The sequence below is a fragment of the Myotis yumanensis genome, unplaced genomic scaffold (genome assembly GCF_028538775.1).
Source record: "Myotis yumanensis isolate MYYU_CA2020_CCGP unplaced genomic scaffold, mMyoYum1.0.hap1 SCAF_11, whole genome shotgun sequence".
In the NCBI taxonomy this organism is placed as follows: Eukaryota; Metazoa; Chordata; class Mammalia; order Chiroptera; family Vespertilionidae; genus Myotis; species Myotis yumanensis.
In genome coordinates, this window is record NW_027223762.1 from 27,251,648 (window position 1) to 27,277,870 (window position 26,223).

The 26,223-nt window shown below is 40.1% G+C and overlaps 1 protein-coding gene across 20 annotated transcripts in view; it reads right to left on the reverse strand.

The window, feature by feature from the left end:
* Positions 1-26,223, reverse strand: part of NRXN1 (neurexin 1) — a 1,006,580-nt gene that overhangs the window by 482,662 nt on the left and 497,695 nt on the right. For all 20 annotated transcript variants that reach the window (XM_070429185.1, XM_070429195.1, XM_070429182.1 and 17 more), the window contains 2 exons: positions 9,928-10,101; positions 4,526-4,645 (listed from right to left, as the gene is read on the reverse strand). In XM_070429185.1, coding sequence (XP_070285286.1) covers positions 4,526-4,645; positions 9,928-10,101 — 294 coding nt within the window. The remainder of the gene's footprint in view (positions 1-4,525; positions 4,646-9,927; positions 10,102-26,223) is intronic.

A 26,223-nucleotide genomic window follows, 5' to 3' on the forward strand; every position in this document is an offset into this window, starting at 1 on the left:
TCTTCCCATTGTAAATTGTATCTCCAGGCTAACATAAATAAAATGTTCTAGTTATTCTTACCACTCAGAGAGATGACATTTAGGTCTATTGGAGGATGGGGGGGGGGGGGGGGGGGGGGAGGGCGGATCTCTTTTGCAATGTGGTGTGCTTTTGTTCTTTCCTCTTTTGAAAAGTTTTATGTCTATTTTCCTTTTTTGTTTGTTTTCTATGCAGTTGAAGGCTGCAGTCACAGAATTTATGAATAAATTCCTAAGTTGAAAATAATAATTCCATTAAGAAATGAAATGCCCTAAGTTGATTTTTTAAAGTCAATCTCTACACAGAAAAAGTTTTAAAATTCCAGGAATCACACTAATTCTATTTGTGCAACTTATAAAGAAACAATGAAATAGAGAGAAAAGGCTGATTTTGATCAATTTAAAAAGTGAAGAAAATGTGTCATGCTACTTTTACAGTTACTATTGTACCTTCTACAAATTATAGTTCATATGAAAATAAGATTTGCTTTTAAATATTCATTTGTACCTCCATATCCTCACTACCAAAACTCTGAAGTACAAACCAAGAAACTCACATTTCCAGAAAACCCACTAAGAGTTAATGATTTAATCAAAATGCATGTATTTTCAGAACCCTCCAAGTAATTTTCATGCTGATTCGTATAAGAGGCATATCTGGAGACACAGTTATTGGATGACATTTACCTTATTTACAAGAAAATAACAAATAGCCTTATCATTGGCATCGCCACTACTATCACCCAGAGCTGCATTCAAATAATTTTCTGTAAAAATGATTTGAAGATAGCATGATACTTAAAGTAGGATCTCGATGTTCCTTTAGGAAATGTCTAGCAAATAGATACAGAAAATTATATTCTTCCTACTTAACCAGTATATGAGAATACACAATCTGACACAACCAAATGGCAACTGTTTTATAAAACATATAAACTAGATTAAGCAAAGTTTGGCAATGAAAGTTCTTTAGCAAAATGAAAAATATTTTCATGCACAAAAGCTCTCTCAGCTAGCACATGTGATCACATATCTGTCAGGATCAAGCAAGCTTAAAACTTTGCCTTAATAAAAGCATAACAAATTATTAGTCTTCTTGTTGTCCTTGAGCATAAGTTTATGTTATTTTCTATGGAAGTTACTATTCTGTGTGTGTGTGTGTGTGTGTGTGTGTATATATATATACTAGAGGCCCGGTGCACAAAAATTTGTGCACTCGGGGGGGGGGGGGGAAGGGGGGGTCCCTCAGCCCGGCTTGTGCCCTCTCACAGTCTGGGACCCCTCGGGAGATAACGACCTGCTGGCTTAGGCCTGCCCCCGGGTGGCAGAGGGCAGGCCCAATCCCTAGGTGCAGCCCCTGGTCACGCTCAGGGTAGGGCCGATTGGGAGTTGGGGCACCGCCCCCTGTCACACTCAAGGCAGGGTTGATGGGGAGGTTGTGGTGCCACCCACTGTCACACACAGAGCAGGGCCAATCAGGGGGTTGGGGCGCTGCCCCCTGTCACGCACAGAGCAGGGCCCATCAGGGGGTTGGGGAGCTCCCCCCGTCACGCACAGAGCAGGGCCGATCAGGGGGTTGAGGAGCTCCCCCCTGTTACTCACAGAGTAGGGCCGATAGGGGAGTTAGGGCACCACCCCCTGTCACACACAGAGCAGGGCCGATCAGGGGATTGGGGCGCCGCCATGTCACACACAGAGCAGGGCCGATCAGGGGGTTGGGACGCTGCACCCTGTCACACACAGAGTTGCAGGGCGATCAGGGGGTTTGGGCACTGCCCCCTGTCACGCTGATCCGGTGCCAGGAGGCCTCACGGCTCCGCTGATCCCGGTGCTGGGAGGCATATTACCCTTTTACTATATAGGACAGAGGCCTGGGGGCTAGCTGGTTTGCCCTGAAGGGTGTCCTGGATCAGGGTGGGGGTCCCCACTGGGGTGCCTGGCCAGTCTGGATGAGGAGATGATGGCTGTTTGCAGCTGGTCACACACCCTTCAGGGTGGGGGTCCCCACTGGGCTGCCTGGCCAGTCTGGGTGAGGGGCTGAGGGCTGCTTTCAGGCTGGCGATTGACCGAATCTCCCAACTGCTCCTTTTTTTTTTTTTTTTTATTCTGGGCCAGCTTTAGCTCTGGCTCTAGCTCTGAGGCCTACGCTGCTGGTTTGTTTGCATTCTATAATCGAAACAATGTATAACTTCAGCTCTGAGATCCCGGCTGGCTATATTTGTTACAAAGTTTCAAACTGTCGGCTGAGAGTTGGAGTCTGCAGTCCCTGCAGCAAGCAAGCCTCATGTTCGCTTCCAGCTGCCTGGCTGCCGGCCGCCATCTTGGCTGACAGTTAATTTGCATAAGGATATGCTGATTAGCCAATGGGAAGGGTAGCGGTCGTACGCCAATTACCATGTTTCTCTTTTATTAGTGTAGATATATATATATATATATATATATATATATATATATATATCCCTATCCAATCTAATAAAGAGGGAATATGCTAATTGACCCTCACACCATTGCAAAGATGGCGGCGCCCACAGCCAATAAGGAAGGAATATGCTAATTGACTGCCCCTCCCTCAAAGATGGTGGCACGCATACCACAAGATGGCGTCATCCAGTCCCCTCATCTCCACTGGGGCAGCAGGCACATGGCACGCCTGCTTCCGGAGTCCCCCAATCCCCTCAGCCCACCAGCCACCCAGGGCCAGCCCGAGGTACAAGCTAACCTCAGATGTTGGCTGCCCAGCTAGCCAGGGCTGCCTGAGACTCAGGTAACCAGGGCCGGCCAAGGCTTGCACTGCTGGCAGTGGCAGCAGCAGAGGTGTGATGGGGCGTCGCCTCCACTCCTGAGGGCTCCCGGACTGTGAGAGGGGGCAGGCTTGGCTGAGGGACCCCTGCCCTTCCTCCAGTGCATGAATTTTCATGCACCGGGCCTCTAGTATTTATATATCTTTATTAAAATCATCTATAAGTTATTTGCTATGCTTTATGTACATATAAGTACTAAATCTTATGTAAGGTTATTCATATAACCCCATATGAGGTGGTTTGTGTGATTTGATTGTAGAAATACACTGTTTGCAAATGTGTGAAAGTTTACTTGAAATTCTATGAAAGATGTCACCGGTAAAATGGAGACTAAATATTTCTCCATCTATGGTGGTGTGATCTCTTCCAGGTACTATTTTACTTTTCATTAATTGCTTGTTATACCTGCATTCAATATTTTGGATAGGAAACTTGGAGATGGTGAATTGTACACTATTGCTAGGCAACAACTTAGTTCAATGAAATATTATAGTTTGACCCCATTTTCAACATTGTGATACATATATCTATAGACATGAAGAGAGTCTCTAATAGAAAAAGGTCAAAATGAACAGTCTTTCTTTAAATCCATTCTCAAGCCCAGCCTTTGCATGGAAACCCAGACCTTCAATCATCACCATCGCCTATCCCAGTGGTCGGCAAACTGCGGCTCGCGAGCCACATGCGGCTCTTTGGCCCCTTGAGTGTGGCTCTTCCACAAAATACTAACTTCTGCGCATGGGCCACGAAGTTTCAATTGCACTGTATGTGCGCGCCCACATGTGGTATTTTGTGGAAGAGCCACACTCAAGGGGCCAAAGAGCTGCATGTGGCTCGCGAGCCGCAGTTTGCCGACCACTGGCCTATCCCATCATCCTAGACTAGCTTTCCTTAAATGTGGTAGCATTTACAAACATAAAGCAGGTGCCTTATTTTACAACCAGGAAGCTTTGTCACAAATATTTTCTCAATACAGAAACGTAATGTTTTGTGGGAAATGTTTTTATCATTTTGATGAAATGCTATAAAGCATGATCTATTTTAACGTTTAGAAACAAAACATCATTCTCCGTACCAGTTAATTCAATCTCAAAATCCTCACTGCAATCACACAGCTTAGACACTACCAGATATTCCACGATACAAGGTGAACACTGTTTCTTTGTCATGCTTATATTGTGAGATGAAAGGGGGGAAAACCCACAAGTGGCTAAAATATAAGGGAGAGTACTTCAAGGACAAAGTTTAAACATGTTTTTAAAGTAAAAGGTAGATATTGGCTTGAATACAATAGAGAGTGGAATAAACATAATGAGAACTGTCACCATTTGCTAAAATTACAGTCCTCAAGATGTAACCCTACAAAATTAAACATTACTTGATATAAAGCAATTACGAAGTCTCTTTCAAAATAAACCAGGGTGAACTGTCACATATAGGACATAAAAACATTATTTTCAACACGGTGACCATTAGCAATTCAAAACAATGGACAAGAGTGGAAAAACCAAAGAATCACCATCAGGTAGCTTACAGCATCCTTGATTAATACTTTAGTATTTAAGAGGGTCTTTTCTGTAGAAACAACTGCTTCACCTGCTTAGGACTGTGTACCTTACAGACACTATGAAGAGTCCCCATTTGAGAGCCTGGACATCAAACTGTAACAAAAATGAGTATCAGTCCACGTGCGCACAGGTACTTACGGTCATTGCAGAGCGGGCCACTGAAGGAAGTCATGCTGCAGTCACAGCTGAAGCCATCCCACTGCTGCAGGCACACGCCTTGATTGGAACACGAGTCCTCTTGGCAGGTTGTGCTGGGCCCTGTTAACACAATCCAAAAGAAACTTGGTTTCCTATTTAAAAATCCCAAAGTGCTTTATACACGAGCTAGGTCACATATAGTAGTTGCCAACACCTCAAAGTATATGACCAAACCAGTTTTGAAAGTTCTAGTTCACACACCTGAATTAGAAACAGAGAAGCTGTAATATGAATGTTTTCTGACGTTTCAAGTGCAGGACAAAATACATTATAATAGTAAATGAAACCAACAAATAGTAAAAGCAAGCACAAAGCTTCCAGTATGATTAGGCATCATCCATAATTCTCTACCACCATTTGAATTTCAGAAAAGTGCATGGATCTCCTTAACTTCTCACAATGAATAGAGACACCATGAAAAATAGAGATTATAACTTCATGAAATTGAGATAACTGAAGAGAGGTATGCAAAAATGTCCTAGGTCTTCTAGAAGTTTCCCTGCACAAACTATGGATAAAGTTATGATTGTTGGGTGTTTCCGATAGGTATGTTGGCAAGTATCAATTCGCATGCTTTGACAATTTCATGCAATTAAACATAAAATGAATAACTCTGTATAAATGACATGCCCCATTTTAACATACAAGTAAAAAGAATGCTATTCTATTTCTAAAGAATCAGAACTAGAACACTGAAAAACAAAGAACTGAACAAAGGATGATAAAAGCACTAAAGGTAACCACTATACAAACATAGTCAAGACTGAAAGCCTTTATGCAAACTATGCTACAGAATGAGGTTTCTTGCACAATGTGCAAAAAAAGGAGAAAAATTAAATCTGAACCCAAACAACAGTTACTGCAAAAATGTTAAAAAAAATGTTATTTGGTGGTTTCCACTCGGTATTATGGGGTTTCAGTCTTGTTTTGTACACACAGGGCTATCTACCTTGCAAGTCAGCTTTCATCAATGCAACTTTGTCAGCAAAATAAAAAAAAAAAGCAAAATATATTAAATGTTAGTAAGCAATACTGAAATGAGGCAAACACAGGAGAACGTTCAGATTCAGAAAGCATGCTGCTGTAAAGGGGAGAGAAATGCTATGTAAAGCAAATAAATTCATATGAACAGCCATAAATCTTAAGCCAAAAATAAGAAAGCGGTAATTTATTAGAATTTTACTATATATGTGTGTGTGTGTGTGTGTGTACATATATAAAAAGATTAATTGAGCTGATGACATGAAATGAAGGAAAGTTACAAGAGCTTCTGTAGCTTTTCCTCTCTTGGACAGATATAAGCACATTACGGAAGTGACTGACTGCATTGTAGAACCTCAATACTAAGAACTAACTTAGGGAAGATTGAAAATGGAATACTAGCCAACTAAATAACTATAGAATAAAAATGTAAAGTATTCCGTAGTAAACACAATTATATAGTTTTTATGAAAATGTCAAAATAGACACCAGTAATTGGGGTAACTGCTTTAGTGAGTGAGTATTACCTAAAATTAGCCTTTATATAAGTTAATGTTTTTGTAAAATGTCCATTTTAACATGGTACTTATAATCAGATTTCTATTATGGTTTTCTTAAAGGTATTCTTCATAGAAAGTTATTAAATTTAGCATAACCCATGTGAATTCTCACAACCATAATATTCTAAATACTAACTATATAATAACAATAATTTTGGCATAGTAGTAATAATAGTTACTATTAGTAACAGTTGTTACTAATAATTATAATAATCTCACAGGTCTGAGACTGAATAGGTGTAATAGTTTTTCTCACCCATTGCATCAAATAACCAAGAACCACTGAATTATTTAGTTTTTGTTGTTCTTCTAATCTGTGAGAGGTAAGTGATCTGGTGATCTTTATCTCATGGTAGTAGAGACTGAAAATAGTGTTTGCTAAAAAAAAAAAAAAAAAAAAAAATGAACAAACTCTTAAAGCAATAGTCCTTAGCACATTCCTTCTTGGGATAAGCATCGGGTCAAGGAGTGGTGCAAGCCCAGTGGCTGTTTGATCAAGGGATAGGTGCTCCCTTGCAGAAAAGAGCAGGAGCAAACACTGATGAAGGGCCAGATTTTCGTTTTTGCAAAAATGATCAGAAATATAATTACAAAATGATGCTGAACTCTAAAACTGGTAAAACTGCAACCCTAAAGAGTAATCTCCTCATATTGTGAAGCAGCAACTCAGGGTACCTGCCAAAATTTATGTAGGCATACAGACATGCTTTTATTACTTTTTTTTTTTTCATTATCACAACAGTCTTTTTATATTCCGGTATTACAAGAGAATGCATGCCTATGCCTGACAAGATACATTTTTCAAAATACTCACTTTCTAGAACAATGTTTAAACATTGGCAGGCATCTGGCCTGCAATTTATTTTTCCCTTTAGTTCTATCATGTCCCTTTATTTTTATCACACACAAAAATTAGAAACAAGCCAAAAGGACATTTGTATTAAGTGGTTAAAAGACAAGGACATGTCTGAAAAGGAAAGAAAAATGAGGGTAAAACTACAATCTCTGGAAACCAAAGAGACAATAGCTGAAAGTGGTTAGATGTCTGAGCTTTACAAGGTAAACTTGGGTTCAAAGCTTCCATCATCCACTTACTAGCCCTGTGACCTCAGAAAGGTCACCTCCCAACTCTGAGGCTTGATCTACTTATCTAAAAAAGTCTGTAATACCTAGTTTATATAGTTTTGAGGAGTCAATAAAATAGCATATGTGAACTCAATGTCACCAGTGCTCAATGGTAGCTTTGATAATTATTTCTGTCACTTAAAAATGCATTTTGGGGCTGAGTGTTAGGAGTCTATGCAAAGAGTATCTAAGTTAAAAAAAAAAATCTCTGACTTCACATATGAAAGTTAACTGGACTCAATACTGAGCTGAACTGAGCCTGGTTAGTAGTTCACCTTGCCTTTTATGTAAGCAGGGCAATGCCATCTCAAGCAGAATTCAAAGTGTGGTTCTCAGACCAATAGCATCAGCTTCATTTAGGACCTTGTTATCAATGTAAATTCTTGGGCCCCATCCTGGACCGACTGAGTCAGAATCCCTGGGGGTGGTGTCCAGTAATTGGGTCTTAACAATTATACGGGCATTTCTAACACTGGCTAAAGTTGGAGAAAGATTCATCCTCAAGGAATGTGCAAGCTCCCTCCCCTAGCTAATACGCGGTATAAATAACATGAGCTCTTACCAACTAAGATTAGTTAGAAATGAAAAGCAGCAAATGAATATTTAGGGAAGTCCAAAAACTTCTTACATAAAAGGGGCGTAGAGATTTTTGGGTCCTTTTGGGTAGGAATGGTAGAAAATACTGAAAAGATATTTAGTTATGTGAAATTTGTACTATTTCTATTAATATGAAAGTTAAATGAGCCCAATGTGACTTGGACTCAAAATTCTTGAAACAATAATATCTAGAGAGAGAATTTAAGGAGTACTTAGAATATGATCACAAATCCTAAAAGCATGTAATTATTCCTATGACAGGTACATCTGAGATTCCTAGAAAACATATAGGGTAGAAATAATCATAACTTAAAAGTTGTTAATATTGATGTTGGAATTAAAAAATGAGGAAAGTGTCAAGGCAGAAAGGTAGGGGTAAGGTAACATTCCAAGAAAAAAAAAAGAAAAATGAGGTAAAAGAGGGTGAGAATTATTAAACCTCAGATATTAAAGCATCCTACATAAGGTAGGAAGAAATCATTGTTATCATCTACTGAATGAAGTTTATGGCTTTCCAAGAGGATATAAAATCCAGTCACCTTAACCAACTTGCCCACTAGATTATGTTGGAAAATAACAAGAAATATCATTTCTGCTAATATTCTTTCTCAATACATCTTCCTCTCATATCATGTGCCAGTGGTGGGGGATCATGTGTGTTTTTGGTTTTCTATCTGGTATGTGTTTAGTTGTGAATGTGTCTGTCTGTCTTCTCTCACCATTTTTTTATGGATGAGATGTCACTTATCAAGCAATTGGTAGAAAGACCTATTTTTGAAAAATATTTTCAGGATAGTTTGTAGTACTTTTTTTTTAATGTACTTATTCTCACGAATTAGACCATGTTCAAGAATTCAAGTTGTATCTCACATTCTTGTATCTATCCACTAGAAGGGAGTTATTCACTTAACAACTTTGTTTGCTTTGCTAAACTGGTAAAGGAGAAAACACAAGTTTCCCTTTGTTTTACAGAAAGTGTTACTCCAAAATTTGAAAGAAAGAAAATAAACGTGGTGATAACATTAAAAATCAATTTGACAGAGACGTCCATTAAATAGCCTTACCCTTTGGTAGGGTTAAAATACAGTTTGAATTTCATCTGACTTTTCAGGGAAATATATGTTGCAGAGAGAAAAAATATATTTTCAAATAAAAAAAAATCCCACGTGCTTAGGTAATTGCTAAGTCTAATGGCATTATTTGGGCTGAGAGAAAATGATTCATAATCTCCCAGGGGATAGGAATTCACATTTCTTTCTTTGCTTCTCCCATGGAAAATTTCCTTATGAATTTAAAGTTTTCAAAATGGCCCAAACTGTGTTCAACATTAAAGGAGAAGCAGCAACACATTCAGAACCACAAAATTCAAGATAATGTGATTAAATTACATTTATGGAGGGAGAATTGGCTCAAATAATCTGAGGTGTTGAAGTGAAAATTATCTAAAATGGAAGTAGCAATCAAAAAGTACTCCTACAGATCTTAGTCTGATAGAAAGCACAAAAGAACAGGAAGATTCTTGAACACATTTCTGAAGTAGGGAATACTAGTCTTGAGTAGTAGGAGAAATCAATTTTTGCTAAAACAAACTGATAATATATATACTCATGCTGCTGGCTAGATACACACCAAAAAGTAATTTGAGAATGGTATCTAAACTTTATTCTCTTGTTATATCCTATTGAATGTATATTTCAAACAACAGGCTCAAACTGATTAACACTTGCTGGAATAAATATATTTTTCCACTCTAAATGGGATGTCTATTTAATGTTATAAAGCAAGCATTGCAGAACCGATTAACACACAAACTATGTAAACTACAGAATGCAAAGAAGCAGAATATAACAAGAACCATGGATATAGCTCCTGTTTGACATCAGGCATAGCGTAGGCCTGCAAACAGTCCAAAAAAATTAAGATTTATGGGTTGAAAGTTAAAAACATGAATAAGGATTTCTAAGCCCTCAGTGGGGGGTTGACCAGTTGGCAGAAATGAATTTTGCTGGCTAGAGAGATCTGTTCTCATTTATAGGTAGAATTGGAATTATTAGAGTGTGATATAACAAAATCTAGTACCTTCGCATCCTCTCTCGATCTGTCCATTGCAGAAAAGGGCATCTGAGATGAGGTCTGGAAGCCGTCCATTTAGATCGACTGATGCCAGGCAGCCTTGAAAGCCCTCCTTGGCATGGACAAGTTTCGGCAAGGATTTGTATGTTTCTTTCGCCACTCCTCCTATATACAAGTCACCTGTGGAAAGATCAAAGTTTTGGTCACAAAAGGAACTTGTCCTCGACTTTAAACATACAATAGGACAGGAAAAAAATATAGTGAGGTTTACTTTTCATTAAATTAATAAAAACAAGCTAATTTTAAAACTAGTCATTTTCCTAAAAGCACAAACCAATAGAATGCACTGAGTGCCATACAGTGTGGCCAAGTGGGAGGAACATGGGCCAAGTGGTTACATGTTCCTACATTGAAATCTGAGCCCCATTATTTCCAACTCTGTAATTTTAACAATTTGTTTTGTTTTTTTGTTTTTCTTATTACTAGTCTCATTTCTGAAATAGAAACAAAACCTAGGGTTATGTGAGGATTAACTGAGAGAAAATATAAGAAGTATCCATCATAGTGAAAATATGTAATAGACAGTCAATAGGTGTTATTATCAAACCCACTTTCTGCTTAAAGAAGTCTGGGTTTTCAGTTAATCAGAAGTTCAAAAAATTTTCTCTAGGGTCCAAAATTACTTTTTCTATCATGCTTAAGCCCATTATCCTTGTCTGTACCTATTTTATTCACTAACTCACTCCCACAATAGTCTGGATGTATACCTGATTTTTTTTGTCCTTTTCCAGGTTTATTATTATTATTATTATTATTATTATTATCATCATCATCATCTACAGTTATACCACTTTGAATTATTTATGCTACACTGGGATCTGTTAACAAGCTGTCAATTTTCCCCAAAAATTTTATTGCAGTTTCTAATGCAGCACTTTGCTCTACTTTGTCATCTTCATGTGTCTAGGTTTATGGGCCACTACTTTAAAAAATAAACTGCAATTTATGTTTGATTCCGTTTCCTTTCCTATCACAGATTATTCACCATATCTAAATGGCATTGAGTAGATGTAATTAATGGACTTTGGTTCATTAAACACTTAATCAATGCAGAACTTAAGGCGGGTGACCCCCAAATACCATAATACATTGCCCCTGTCTACAAGTCCTGATGAACATCCTCTCTTTAGCTACTTTTGACTTTTGTCATTTGAATTTTCTCTCACATTAACCATTCTAACTTTCATGCCACTTGATACCTTTTCCCCATTTTAACACTAATCCCTTGCACTACTCATGCTTACTGGGACCCCCCTGTGTTGTCTTCATGGGACTTGGGAACAAGGAGAACCGATACACATGCTGTTTGTTTAGTCATGAGTAATAACGTCCTAGGCCTCTGACCCAGAAACCTTATGTATTCTGCCAGCATCTGTGAAACAGTAATAAGCTAACCGATTAGCTTGTAGGTAGGGTAAAAATCAATCCACAGATATAACAAACACTCTTGAATTACACTGATGAGTACATTGAGCTTGCTGAAAGTCATTTAGCCATAAAAACTGAGAACTTCGGTCCTTGACCTACTAAGGCTCTAAGTATTACACTGGAATATCATTAATCCTGCATAATTTACACTGAAGGTACTGGATGTTTTGACTTCCTCCACCTCTTAAAGAACATAAATATCTATTGACTATTAACTACTAAAATTAAAAGGTGGCGTGTTCTTGGTCTGAGCTGGAATACTATTTTTGAAATAATTTGATTTTTTCTACACATTTCCTTTTTCTCCTCAGACTTTCCTCTCTTACATTTCAAGCCATTGTGTTTTAGATGCCTCAGAGAAGAGAAATGAATCATAAAGTTACAAATTATCTTTCTATATGTGAGTCTTAAAAGCCAAGACTTTTAGAGGATTAAAGTAGAATATAGAGGCAATTACATAAGAAGAGCAAAGCTTTCCCGCCTCTCCTGTGGGCAGGCAGGAGAGAAAGTTGGAGAAGACATGTGAGCTCAGTCATTGGTGAATGACAAAAAGAAGACATTGTGCTCTGACTTGAGGGGAAGCCGTGGGGGATGCTATAACCTCAGGTAGGCTGACGGGGGTGATATTGTTCTGTGTGCATTTCCCCAAGAGAACTCAGAAGCGACAGTGAGAACCTTGAGAAGAAATGGCTGCATGGTAAATTTGGACATGCTGAGAGTTTAGGCAGACTCACAGAACTTCCCATAGTCTCCTGTGGTGGAGGAGCAACAGAACAATTCCCTGAGTGGCACAAAAAAAAAATAAGCAGAAAATGACTGACCTGAAGGGGTTATGCATACAAGAATGAAGGTGCTGGGTAGCAATTCATTGAGCATCTGAGCTATGAATACAGAATATCCAAGAGCAGCTCCTATGCAATCTCTCTCTACATCCCCCAAATTGGTACCCTGGAAAATCCCTCACCCCACTTAATTCAGACACAATCCCAGGGAAATAAGAAAACTAAAATTGCCTGAGATGATATTTTCACTAACTCAACAAATCAGAGCTCAGTGTAGAAACCAAGGTGAGTTATAGAAGAATAGAGATAGATTTCTTGCACATCTGAGATTGTGGGCTGAGTCATACTGTTACATGCCAAATGTCAAGGCAGGAAAATGCTCCCTACACTATTTATTACACTAAAATTGTTAGGAAATTCCAGCTCTCCTCTAGACCTAATAAATGTAGTATTAGGAACAGTGGGTGTTAAATAAATAAGTCTTGGCACTGCTTCAGATAGAGAACTCAGTACTGAAAGTTAGGTAGGGAACACTATATTTGATAAACAATCTTGTCCTTTGTGATGATAACCTCCTAGAGGATAGAGACTGTGTCTTTGTTTTACATTCTCCCACAGTGCCTAGTACCAGGCTATATAGCACAGTGGGCACTCAATAAATATTGAGGTCACAGTAGAAAAGAAGAAAGAAGAATGGTAAGGCAACACATGGGGAGAGCACTAATTCTAAAATGCATTGACTTCCTTTCCCCACTTCCTGCCACAATCCTATTTTTTTTTCTATTAGCAAACTTATTTGTTGAACAACTTTTTAAAGTGTATTAAAGAAAAGTAGTGAGCTTTCCCTTGTGCTATTAAAGAGCAGAAACGATCGATTCAAGCTGTGCAGGATACAAGCCTCAAACACACCAAGGTGGATGGGTCTGGCGTTGTAAGTAGGGGCATCATTTTCATTACTGAAGCTGCACTTAGTACCACCACTTAACATGGTCCTTATAAACTCTTCATACAACAGACAGTGGTCTAAGGTCCCCTGTTGGGTTGCCATATGAAGAGAACAAAGAAAACCCTTAAGTGGCCTGAGACCTGCGCAGCATTAGCACTTCATCAAAGATGCAGCTTCTCCTTTTGATCCTTGGGGTGCTAGCAAGAAAATGACCCATTAGCACTAATGGGATCTCCCAGGCAACATCCTGAGCATGAGAAGGAGGGTATGCCTTTTAATGACCCTTGTGTGAAGGAGAGCCAGGATGGACATCCTCTAAGAGCCAGTTTCCTCTAGACTTGAAACCATCGTGTTGCCCCTTCTTCAAGCTATGAGTGCTTTTTATTCAGACGCTTTAAGCAGACCATGTATGCAATTGACAAGGCAACAATGGAATTGGGATATTTTTCACAGAAGATGCAAAGAACATGTACAAAGCCACATAATCTCAAAACATCTGTTGTTGTTTTTTAATCTCAAGAATACCCTTATCTTTAGCACAAGTGCACATATATGTATGTGAATATCACAGGTACCCATTCCCTAGTAGTTGGGCAGTAGTGAGTAGTAGGGAATAGTGCACAAGCTTTTAAGTTATATATGGCTACAAATCCTGGCTCTGCCACTTATTGTTGTCTCAGTGTAGGCACGTTGTTACATAACTTCTTTAAGAGTCAGATTCTGCACCAGTGGAATGGGTTAACAATGCTCACCTGTGAGGATTATAAAGCATGTGTGTGGCCAGCACCAGTTTGGCTCAGTGGATTGAGCGTCAGCCTGGGGACTGAAAGGTCCCAGGTTCGATTCCGGTCAAGGGCATGTACCTTGGTTTCGGGCACATCCCCAGTGGGGGGTGTGCAGGAGGCAGCTGATCGATGTTTCTCTCTCATCGATGTTTCTCACTCTCTATCCCTCTCCCTTCCTCTCTGTAAAAAATCAATAAAATATATTTTTAAAAAAAGAATGTGTGTGAGCACTAGGGTAGAGCACACACTCAGCCCATCACTGCTACTGGTGTGGTTATGTGGACATGTCTGGTAAGGACTATGCATCTATAGTGTATCTCATTCTATGTTGATTGCACTGAGAGAGACAGAAGAGCGAGTCCAGGTAGTGCCCTTGTTTCTCGTGTAATGGAGTATTAAGGTGTCAAGCATACACGTTTTATTTTACTTAATTCAGTTTTCAGTCATTTGTATCCTAGAACTGTGTCTTGCACTACACTATGGGCAGCTCAAGAGGCTCTGCTGACATACTCAGAACCTCTTAAGCTGCCCATATTACCAGCATTGAACCTGGTAACATAAACAGGACAGTTGCTTGATAAATATCTCCTAATTTGATAAAAACAGATTAAGGGACACAAAAATGCAAGGGTCAGGTTGTAAGGTTCATGCTGAATGGGCCTATGGACTTGGATGGTGAGGTGGAGCTTTCTGGAGAGTTTAGACCAGAAGGAAATATGGGACACATGATGTTGTAATGGCATATATATAGGTTGCAGGCATGGAAACCAGCACAGGTTTACCATGGAGATAAAATGAACACAGCATTCAAAAAAAGAGCATAAAAGGCCAGACTTGGCAAGAAGAGAGAATTTTTCAAAGGGGCACTGGTAAATAGTGTTGGATAAGTCAACTCAAAAGAAGGGCAATTGTAGCACAATAGAATATATGACTACTGGTTTAAAAACGAAAGCTGAACAACAACAAAAAGGTAAGTCCCCAAATAGAAGCCATGCAGGCTAGGAAACAAGGGAACATGAAGCAGTAATAATCTGGAAAGAAGAGATGAAATTGTAATTTAACATTACCCACCTGGAATTTGAGTAGAAATGCCCTATTGGCATGAGATGATGTAAACTGGGAGCTTAGGGAAAAGATGGTGGGGCTGTGAGGCATGGCTTGGGAGCCCTCAACCAAAAGCAGATGAAGTGGTGTAAGAGGTTTTCTCTTCTCTTAAAACAGGGGGCATAGGCAATTAGAGCGAGGGCTCCAAGGTCCGCCTTGGCAGCAGCAGGATGCAAGTATCAGGGTATAATTAGTTCTTTGACTCAGCTTTCCTGTTTATTCACATGGATTTTTGGTGCCTCTTAAACATCTCGCTTTCATTCTAATTTAAAAAACAGCATATTTATAAAGGACATCTGCTTTGTAGATTTGGGTAACTAAAACTCCAGGAAGACGTGAGGCTCCAGTAATTTCTTGTAAGTGGCACTTGGAAAAGCTGAAGTAAGGAATACACACTGCCTCCCTTTCCTTCTGGCTGGACCGGAGAAAGTATAATTCTGGTATGTGAACACTGGACTTTGGACAGCAAATTTGGAGACAACTCTAACTTTTCTCTCAATTCTTGTGATTGGCTAGTAGAATAAGTACACACAGGCTGGAATGGTTTCTAAGAGCTATTCTGCAGTATAAGTGCATCCCCTTACCCCAGGGATCAAACTTTGCCCCAAATTTACAATCGCCTTTAATGTCAATTGTTTATTGCATATCCACAAATGAACACCTGCAGGTCAGATCTTGACCATATACCTTAATACAGCATTTCTTTGGGAGGCAAATAAAATGTAAACCTTGTTTTATGAAAGTGTGCCCTGTTAGATAGGAGAAAAAAATCATCTATAACCCCTAGGGAACAGTCACTTATTTAGTCTTTTTTTTTTTTCTCCTGGAAGAAAGTCAGAGTCACTATTTCCTGTGATTGCTTAAGTAAATGATATTAAATTACTGAAAGTAAAAGCATGGGAGTCATTAATATTTCTCTAATACATTTGAGCCTACAAGTAGATAAATGGAAACTTTTAAAACAAACCACACATGGGATTGACCAGCTAACCCTATCCAAAACCACATCTGAGTTCAAAGCACAGGAAATGTCCAATATTGAAGTCAAAGCTGGCAACTCAACTAGATGTTTTGTTCTAAGATACAAGAACTGTGTCCTTTATAGATCTCTATGAAAAAAGTCAGGTAAATTTTAGAAACTCTTTGATGAAGAGATGCTCGGTGATGAACAGTTTCATTTATTACTTATTCTCTAGCTTTATATATCTTAGTCTTCCTCAGTACATTAAGGGTTCAATCCTAGAACTACCGGTGTTTGCTTCTGTAGGCGATGCCTGTGAATCATTTTTAGGCTTGTCGGGCTTTCTAAGTTCAGTCTAAAATCAAACCATCATCTTTCCCCTTGCTGGAGAACTATGTCCAGACTTCCCTGTTTCCTAATAATCGCATTTCTAGTCTCCCTGATACCCAAAAGGAAAGTTCAAAATGATTTTTAACTTCATTCTGTACCTCAGAGCTTACATTCAAACTATTGCCAATACTTCTGACATTTGTCTTTTCTATTTTCATTTCCTTTTCCAGTACTTGTCTCCTTTTCCCCTTGTACACCTTTCATTCAATAACTTGTTATCTGGTGTCCCTGCCTCCATCCATCCTCCTCATCAACACCATTATCAGTCTTCCCACTGTGTCTGATTTCTTCAGTACCTTCCTCTCTCTTCTAAATAAAGCCTGAAGTTAGCAGTGTTCAAGATTTTGAATTATCCAGCCTCAGTCACTGTTCCTAAATTTTGAACAATCTTTCTCCAATGACTTTAGCCTGGCAGAGAGTTAAGATAACATCAATCCCCTCCCTATATCCTAATCTTTAGTCAAACTGTATTTTTCCAATACTGCATGTTCCTGTTGCTTCATCATTTTTTACTGTACATATTACTTCTATCATGAACATCTTTCCTCTTCCAATCTTCCATTTCAAAACCCTATCCAATTTGGGGGACTCCACCGATATTCTTCCTTGTTAATGTATTTGTTTCCCCAGTCACAGGCAAGTATGACCTTTGAATCCACGTAATGTTTGAACCTCTTTTCTGGCAATTACTATTTATCTCCTAGTTCTTTGTGTGGCTGTCTTATCTTCCCATTGTTCTATAAATTCCTAAAAAAGTTATGAGCTAAGCATCACTATATTCTCATTTTCAATTAGTAGGGACTCAATGATTACTTGTTTTCATTGAATAAATGGATACATCAGCAGGTTGCAAGCAATAATTAATTCCTCAAACAGTAAGGGCATACTGAAGGTGTTTATGGGTTACACCACTCTTATTTATCCCTGGTTTCCTCCTCTCAAGAAATAATAAAGTTAATTGTGGGAAATATTTCTTCTGACCCCCTCTCTTGAACATCATCTAGTTCATTAAGATCATTCAATGCAGTGGCATTTTTTTTCCCCATTCTGATAGAATTCATGGCAAATTTTAACTGGCATACATTGCATTTATTTGTAGAGAGAGGCAGACAAAGATAGAAGTACAGAGACAGTGAATGGTATCAATGTGTGGAAACTGAGAACCTCCTCATGAGCCTCCTGCAGTTAAAAGACTCTACCTTTTAGTTCCTTGTCAACCACAGTCTTCCTGGCCCCACAGGCTCCCACACCCAAGAGTAATAGTATATTGTCTGTGGTAAAAAGACTTTACATTTCACTCAAAAATCACTGAGGTAGCTGAATTTCAATGTATAGAGCCCTGTCTGAGTGAGAGAAAGCCTCCCCCACCCCCCTACTTTGACTTCTTGGTAATCAGTGTCAAGAACTGCCTTGGTCAAAACCAGAAAAGTCAGCTCTGGCTTTATTATTACAACAGTACACATTGGTGTAGTGTTCTAAACTTCATCAAGCACTGGCACATGTAGTGTTTCATTTGGTATTCACCTGGTGAGCTATGGTTCAAGGCTATAATATCATAAAGACACTATGGCTCAAGGCTATAATACCAGAAAATGGCAGGGTCTGATTCCAAGCCCAGGTCTTCTACAACTATGATAATTCTTGCTTAATTTACACTGGTTACGCACTGTGTACTCTAAGTGGCAAGTAGCAAATTTGTAGAGCTTCACTGGTACAAAATGTAGAAATGCTTAGGAGTACCTTGGGCAATGGAGGAAAGTAACCGCGATAAACATTCCTAGAAGTCCAAGCAAAATAACACAGATTCCTGGGACAAAACTGGGGGTGGGGGCTCATCTCCATGTTTAGTAATCACATGAAGATAAAGTCAATTTGCTTCCATAGCCATAAGTATTAGGTATCACAATTCTGATAAGTGGGTAGAATTCTTAAGACTCCCAAATTTGATTTTTAGAGATGTCAGCTACTTCTCAATTGCCTCCCACAAAGAGATAAGTAGGACACCTACATTCATCCTTTGCCCAACCTAATATCAGTGTGTGAACAGGTGGGGGGATTCCAATCAGTTGGAGTTCAGACCTTAATGTTTTCCTATAGTGAGTCTTTGAGAGTTAATATTGACATTCTGTTTCTGGGCAGGAGAGAAAAATGCTTTCGATATTCTGAAATTTCTGTTGGAGCTGATATTTTTGAAATAAAATTTCCCAAAAAATGAGACCTTTTTTAAAAGTATGGTTATAAGACTCACAACATGAAGACAGATTTTGTTTGTGTGTTTGGCCAGCCTCCTGTGAGGGAAAGCTGGTGGGCATGTTCAATGGGAAATAATGAAATAAAATTGCTGTGGATGTGTATGCGGCAACCCATCTTCTTTTAAACCCACTATGACAGTGACCCTGTGGCAGATGGGGTGGGAGTCCAGTCGTACAAATCCTTGCCCAGCTAACTTCATCTCACAGCTTTGCAAATCTACCTTTCGGTTAAAAGGGATTCAAATATTTTCATTTGTTTTCCTTTATTCCCTATGCAAGTGGCAGCCAGTTTAGATGCCTCCAACATCCTTTAGCAGCACACAATTCTGTCACCATTTCAGGTTTCATTATTCTCTCCCTGGGACTGCACTCAACTCAGAGGATCTTGAGCTCACAGGTACTGTCACGCCTTCCTTATGCACAGTGCCTAGGTTTGAATGGTGCTTTGCCTTTTCTCATTCCATTTAATCCTCATACCAGCTATTCACAATAGGCAGGAAGTGATTAGTATCCTCACCATACAGGTGAGCAAACTATCCTTTGAAAAGATAAGTAGCCTGTCCAAGGCCATACAACCAGCACAAGGAGAAAAAGCACTGCCATGCCAGCCTCCCACTCCCAGGCTACCTACCTCTTTTCCTACTGCACCACACTGCCTATTTTTACTAAAAACCATCTTAGTCGCAGGAATAGAATTGGTGGAGGAGTTTAGAAATGACTGTTCCTGAAATTAAAAATGACTTATAACTAAGGGACCAGTAAGCAGACCTATGCAAACCTGTTCATCTGCCCTGAGAGTTTAAGTAGCTCAAGATAACTATTTGGCTTTTTTTTTCTTCTTATTTTCCAAAATTTAATTTTTCTATTTCAAAACAAAGGAACATTTATTCTGCATGGGGAAGCCCTGGTGGTGTATATGGAAAGTATAAAAGACCAGTTCTTCCCCATAATAATGGCCTCTTTAATGCAGGTTAAAAAAAATGTCACCTGCTCTCAGCTCAGATATACAGGATAAGAGGGTAAAGCCCTCAGCAGTTTCCTGGACAGCTTGAAAGAACCGTAAGGTACAAAGCACACAAAAACTTTACAGAATTGACAGAAAACTTCTACAATGTCACCAGCTTCACTGAGACTCTTTATTTCTTAAATACTTAAACTTTTCTGTTTTTTTTTTTTTTTTTTCAAAGAAGGAATTCCTTCTGTGCCTGAAGGATAGAATACATATTCTCAATGAGGTCATGAGGCCCCCCTGGAATGGTGTTATTCCCTTAGGCATGTCTCCAAATACTTTGTTCTTCCACTATTTAAATTATTCTTAAGGAGAAAAGCTAATAGTTAACAGCAGGGATCAAAAAGGAGGGCAGGGAGGTGTGGACAACTTTTCTTAAAGCCTAGGGAAATGGAGGGTTCCAGCAGTTGAATGGACTAGCAAATAGTCCTCTGGCACAAGCTGATGACTGATTGACTGATTGATTGATTGGCCAATCTCCAATCATTCCACCAAGTGCTATACTTGCCTGGGCCTGCTTTAAGCACCTATAAATGTACATGTTCTATAAACTATATATTAAGGACATTGAGCAATTAAAATTTTGGGCTGAAGTATTTGAGGAAGATCTCAGGGGCCAAGGAGATAGAACCAATGTACAGGCTCTGTGCAAAGCATAAGGAAGGGCTCAGCATGTGGAAAGTGAAAATAAAATATCCAATGCTTTTGTAATTACCAAAGTGAAATTTTCAGCACCATGCACCATAGCAATATAGAAGTTTGAAGAACTTCTAGGGTGGGGAGAAAGTTAGTTTTACAGTTGTGAGTACATGGGGCACATTTTATTTTACTAATATTTATTAGTTACTCTATTATTTTCTGTAAGATAAATGGTCAACCTACTTTTGCCCCATTCTGTATATGGAGGAGAAAATGCATTTTATTATATGAAAATTTCCCTAAGATTAAAATACATACTATCTTTCACTCTAGATCATAAGAAAACCCTTCTAATATGTTGGCAAATATATAAAGTAGTATTTAAATGCTTCTACAGACTTGAGTTCAAATTCTATTTGTAGACAACTCAGCTTTTCTGAGTTTCCTTTTTCTCATCTATAATATATGAGCATTAATAGCTCACTCATCTAATTATTGTAAAGATTAAGAGACCAACTTGTGATAGAATATCAGAATTGAAGTTCTGACCAAAGTGCCAACACTATAGATATGAGATAATGTGAGTCTTAGACAGATAACTAAATGCAAAATTTACAAAGGAAATGATAAAATACTGGTTCTCACACCTTGAGTCCCTCAGTTACATTAAGGACATCATCTTCATAACAACAATAAAGGAAATTAAGATGTCTCAGAAATTGGAAAGAAAGATGTCTAAAAATATTTTGACATAGGTAGGTCTTACTATGCAATAAATGTGAGCTAACAACCTAGCCCCAAGCTTAGTGAGAAGGCTCTCAGGTCTCCTTGAAAACCTGCTTTGTTTCCTGCAGTTGCAGTGTTCGGCAAACTCATTAGTCAACAGAGCCAAATATCAACAGTACAACGATTGAAATTTCTTTTGAGAGCCAATTTTTTTAAACTTAAACTATATAGGTAGGTACATTGTTATTAACTTAATTAGGGTACTCCTAAGGCTTAGGAAGAGCCACACTCAAGGGGCCAAAGAGCCACAGTTTGCCGACCACAGAGTTGGGGGATACAGGACTAGTGCCTGACATATTAAGAAAGTTCACACAGAAGAGTAAAATGAAAGCATTGGGAATGGGCCTCACTTCCAAGGCTCTCAGAGCTGGTGAGCATTGCTCATGGGCAGACATGGGCCCCGTGTGCAGGGAAAGCAAGCCAGGCAGGACTGCCTGGGGTGGAGCAGAACCCAGCAGTGAGGCTGGCGGAAGGAACAGAGTGCATAACCACTCCATGGGGCTTAAGGACAGGAGGTCCCAGCAGAGGAACCTTGGATGAACCCAGGAGCGCGCCAGGAAAGGAAGAGTGAACTTGAGGATCTGTCAGACCAGGAGTCTGAACAGAACATCACCTAGCTCGTCACCAAGCTGTGGGAAGACCGTAACAGGAAGGGACAAAGCTGAAATGCCCCTGCTCCTGCCTGTGACTGGCCCAAACAGACTCCCACCCCAAATTTCAGTTTTGATTAATAAGTAGCTTAGATTGGACAGTTTTTAAAATTTTTGAATTGCAGTTGTTTTATAATGTAAAATGATTACAGAATTGTCTAAAAAATGAGCCCAAACATTTCCTTAAACTGGTATATGATACAAATACCTCAACAAAATATATTTTAAAGTGATGTTTGAGGTGAAAATATTGTAGCTTGATTAGATTCAAACATCATACTTCTTTAACAATATCTAATTTGAGCCCTTAACACGGTGTCTGACCTATAGTCAATAAATAACATTAGTCATTGAGTTAATGAAGATAATGACAATAATGAAGGCAGTTTATTGTAATGTAACTCTGAATAGAGAACAAAGACAGATTCGAGGCCACAAGACAATCTCTGTCAAAGATACTCAGTTCTGCATATGACCATCACTGTGCATGATTCAAACTTGTGTCCTGGCAAGTGTACCAGTAATTATGCCACAGACCATCAAGTTTCTCAAAAATAGATGGAATCATTCATGTTAAATGTATAAATGCCAAAAGTAGAGATAGTACATGAGTACTAGGTCTTTTTAAAAAATCCCTGAACTCCCAGGGAAAACCAGTGATGGGAGATGTGAGCAGTGTGTGGAGTGGGCATAGGGAGTGAGGACATTGTACAGCCTGGCTAGGCAGGTTAATAAGTAACCTCCAAAAAGTCCCGAGACTACCAGATGGGCTGTCCTGTGCCAGGGGAGCGATGGGGATAACAACATTGCCAACAGCTGTGATGGGCAGGTGAGCCTTATGAGTCTGCCCTGGTTATGAACCCTTGAGCTTCCAAGAACACACTGGCTGAGCTCCTGCCTCCTTGGGAGAAATCAATGAGATCCCAGGTGTAAACTATAATAGTGCATGGGATGGGACAAACCCTCAGAAATGGTTAAAATACTTATTACTATTTAATATTACCATCATTACCTGAAAGGTGAGATGTTAAAAACCTCTCTAAGCCTTACTTCTGTTTCATCATCTGTATTGTGGACCTAAGTACAGCCATCCCACCACTCTGTCATGAAAATGAAAGAGATCCTCTCTGTACATCTCAGCTAGTGCTTAGTCAAGGTAGATGCTGAAGATAGTGGTGTAGCTCCCTCGCCTAAAGACACATAAAATAGAGATGGTATTTCAGCCAAGTCTGTCTAACACTGCCTTAATTACAATGCTTTATTGCTTCTCACGTCATTCTCAAGACAAAACACAATAATTAATTGCAAAGACCAAGATAGGGCCCTTTTTAAAAGCAGACTTTGAAAACCACATGAACGTGGCATTAACAAGAAAGCCCATTGACCGAATGTTCCCCTGCAGTAGCACTGGAAGTCCCCTCCAGTGTGTGAAAACAGTGAACCAACAGCAGCTCCATGCCATCAAAAACCTGCTTTCCTACAGGAGTAAAGATGGCAAAATCGGCTCCAGAGCACTGTGTTAAGGGCAGCCTAGCATCTGCTGAGCCCTCCTAGTTTCCAGTCTATTTCAATGTTAACCCCATGGCTCAGGAGGAATTGTGCAGGTTCAGGGGGTAGAAGCTAGTTTTCCTCTGAGCCAGAGTGAAAGGGGGTGGCAGTCTATTACTACCAAGCCAATCGAAATGTAACAACTGCCTGAAAATAACAGTGAAACTTACTTTTGGGATCTGTAATCAACAACGATGACCTTACCCAGAGTCCGCCAGGCCCCTCCGGCCTTTCCAGACCTAGAGGAGCCTGGTTTGATCCTTTCCAATTCCACAGAAATTAAACACGTTGTGTGCTTCTTCCCCCTGTGTTTCTCATGATTTGCAGCAAGCCTCTGATTTGGGGCTTTTGTGTCCCAGGTGCTGCCTGTAAGCCCAGATCAACACAGACTCTCCCTCCACCCACAACATAATTTTGTTTGCCCAAGTATTGATGAGTTTAGTCAACTGAACATTTGGTTCCATACAATGCCTAGTTTTCCAGTATCTTGATCAGGGGTCCTCAAACTGCGGCCCGTCGAAAACATTTATCCGGCCCGCCGGGTGTTTTTGCCGCCGCTGTGTGCATAGGAATTTGTTCAGAGTTGTTTTTTTTTAAACTAAAGTCCGGCCCTCCAATGGCCTGAGGGACAGTGAACTGGCCCCCTGTTTAAAAAGTTTGAGGACCCCTGATCTTGATGATGGTAGCAGCTACCTCCAAGCCCTGCCCCAGGGCAAGGAAACTCAATCCCCTGACTTTTGCATAGCAGTTTAAAGATCACCTTTGGCTCCTTTGATGGCTCCATTATATCTCAAGTGGACTGTTGATTTCTTCAAACAAATCCAGAGCAGCCATACATTCCCTTCCTGGCCACAGGGATAACATGTGTTCCAACCAAATTTACTCTCCCGAGAATTTGGCACTAGGATTCCTAAACTCAAGCGAGTTTCTCTTGGGTCTCTGAATTGGTCGGAGGTGGAAAGTCAGGTCTGGGGAGGCCAAGTTTGCCAGTGCTTATGAAAGCAGAGAAAGCTTTCACATTGTGCAGAGAGGGAGAAGAATGAGGGGGTGCTCGTTGGGAAGCTGAGAGAAGGCAGCACCCAACCCCCGTGGAGACCAACAGAGGCAAAGATGCTTTTATAATGCACAGCCTAGAAATCTGCTTTCTTGCCCTTGAGCCCTTGAGTGCTACACCCTGCCTCTCTCCTTGCCCGTGCCCCTCTCCCCCCGCCCCCCGCCGGCCGCCCTTATTACTTAAATTAGCCTGAATGGGTTTATGCTTTTTGTACCCCAAAGACCTTTGTCTAATTCTCCCTTCAGAAAAAAGGAAGGTCTGAGAACCAAGCAAACTATGAGACTTACGTTCTGGAGTGAGAGAGACTTTGCCAAGCTTGCTTTCCCAGATGGTTCTGGCATCCAGAGAAGCTCAACCTCTGGGAAGATGGCTCAGCTTCACCTTGGCAGTCCCTGAAGAGGGACGAGCACTGAAGACCCAGCTATGAAGAGGCTGAGATCTCTCGAGAAGTCACCTGACCCTTAAGAACCCAGCTCTGAGCACCTGCAGGCACTTGCTTCTTCACACCCTAAATACCACCAGCTTTATGAGATCAGCTCATCTAATCACTGCCTGCCCCATGATCAATTGGTACCACATCTGAAAGGCATTTGAGCCATGGGTTCAGGTTTCCAGGAGCCTACACATCCCTGTGGGAGGACAGAGGAAAGCTATCTTTCCTGGTGCATGACCTCCCTTACTTATTTGTAAGCACACAAGCCAAGGCCTGAGGCTGTCAGAGCTCAGCCAATGTTGTGGATGAGCAGAAACCAGCATCAGGGCTTTAAACACCTCCATCACCTACAGCCAAACAACTAGGAATGGGAAGGTTCGGGGCCATCAAACCTGCACCAGAAATGAAAAGCCGGTAGATGGCCTACAGTCTCCATCTTGCACCTATGGCTGGCCATGGGAATAGTCTTCTCCAGTGAGTCCATAGAAGGTCTCAGATTTCTTTTCAGAATGTTGCTCTAGGCTGTCACTAGTAGTTAACTGAGGTTAATGTGAGAAAAAAAAAAAAAGCTTGTTTTCCCTGGTCTATTGTAAAAATTGTTGAACTGGGAATTACAGACTAGATATAAAACACTAACTAGCTGCCTGAGTACATTCCTCTTGCTTGTGAAAGGAATGGGTCATACCAGATTGTCTTCAAGATCAATGATCAAAGGTGGAAAGAGAAATTTCAAATAACAGATTTGGAGGGAGTTGAAAAAATGAAACACGGAAAACTATGGCTAATGTAGAAGAGATTCCAGAACAATCACAAAGGGTAAAGAATTTTTTTAAAGTGCTTTTAGGGAACAAGGAACTTGAACTCTGCTGCAGATGTGTAAGCTGATCCAGGTTTTGTGGGGAAGCAGAGGAAAGAACTTCCAAGACAAGACAAATGGGCCAAGACAACTGGGCATGGAAAGAAAATAACATCTCATAGGGGGTGGGGGTGAGAGTGATTAAAATGAGCTGACAAAGGAATTACAGTAAAGAAAATAGGTTGAGACTGAGTCCTGCAAAGCCTGGAAACTCAATGGAGAAGGCAGGAAACAATAGTTTCATATCTCTAAGTGTCTGTCAATGCTTGTGTGGGAAAAGGAGTGACAAAAATGGCAAATCTTACTTTTATGGTCCATACATGATGATTGCCTCCAAAGAGATCTCTTTCCTCACCAGCCTCAGCCCATTCTCTACATGGAAGCCAAAGAAATGATTCTAAAGTGCATCATAAACTCCACTCTCCTACTCAAAACCCCTTAATTCCTCCTCTCCTCACTGTCTGGGAGTACATGGAGGGCCTTTCTAAATAGGCAAATCACCCTGCTACCCTCTGAGAAGCTAAGGGGAGCCTTCCAACCCAGCCTCCTTCCCTAGAGATCCTCTTTCCAGTTCACATTTTATACCTTGCAAATCTACCTCTTTGTTTACAGCGGCTTG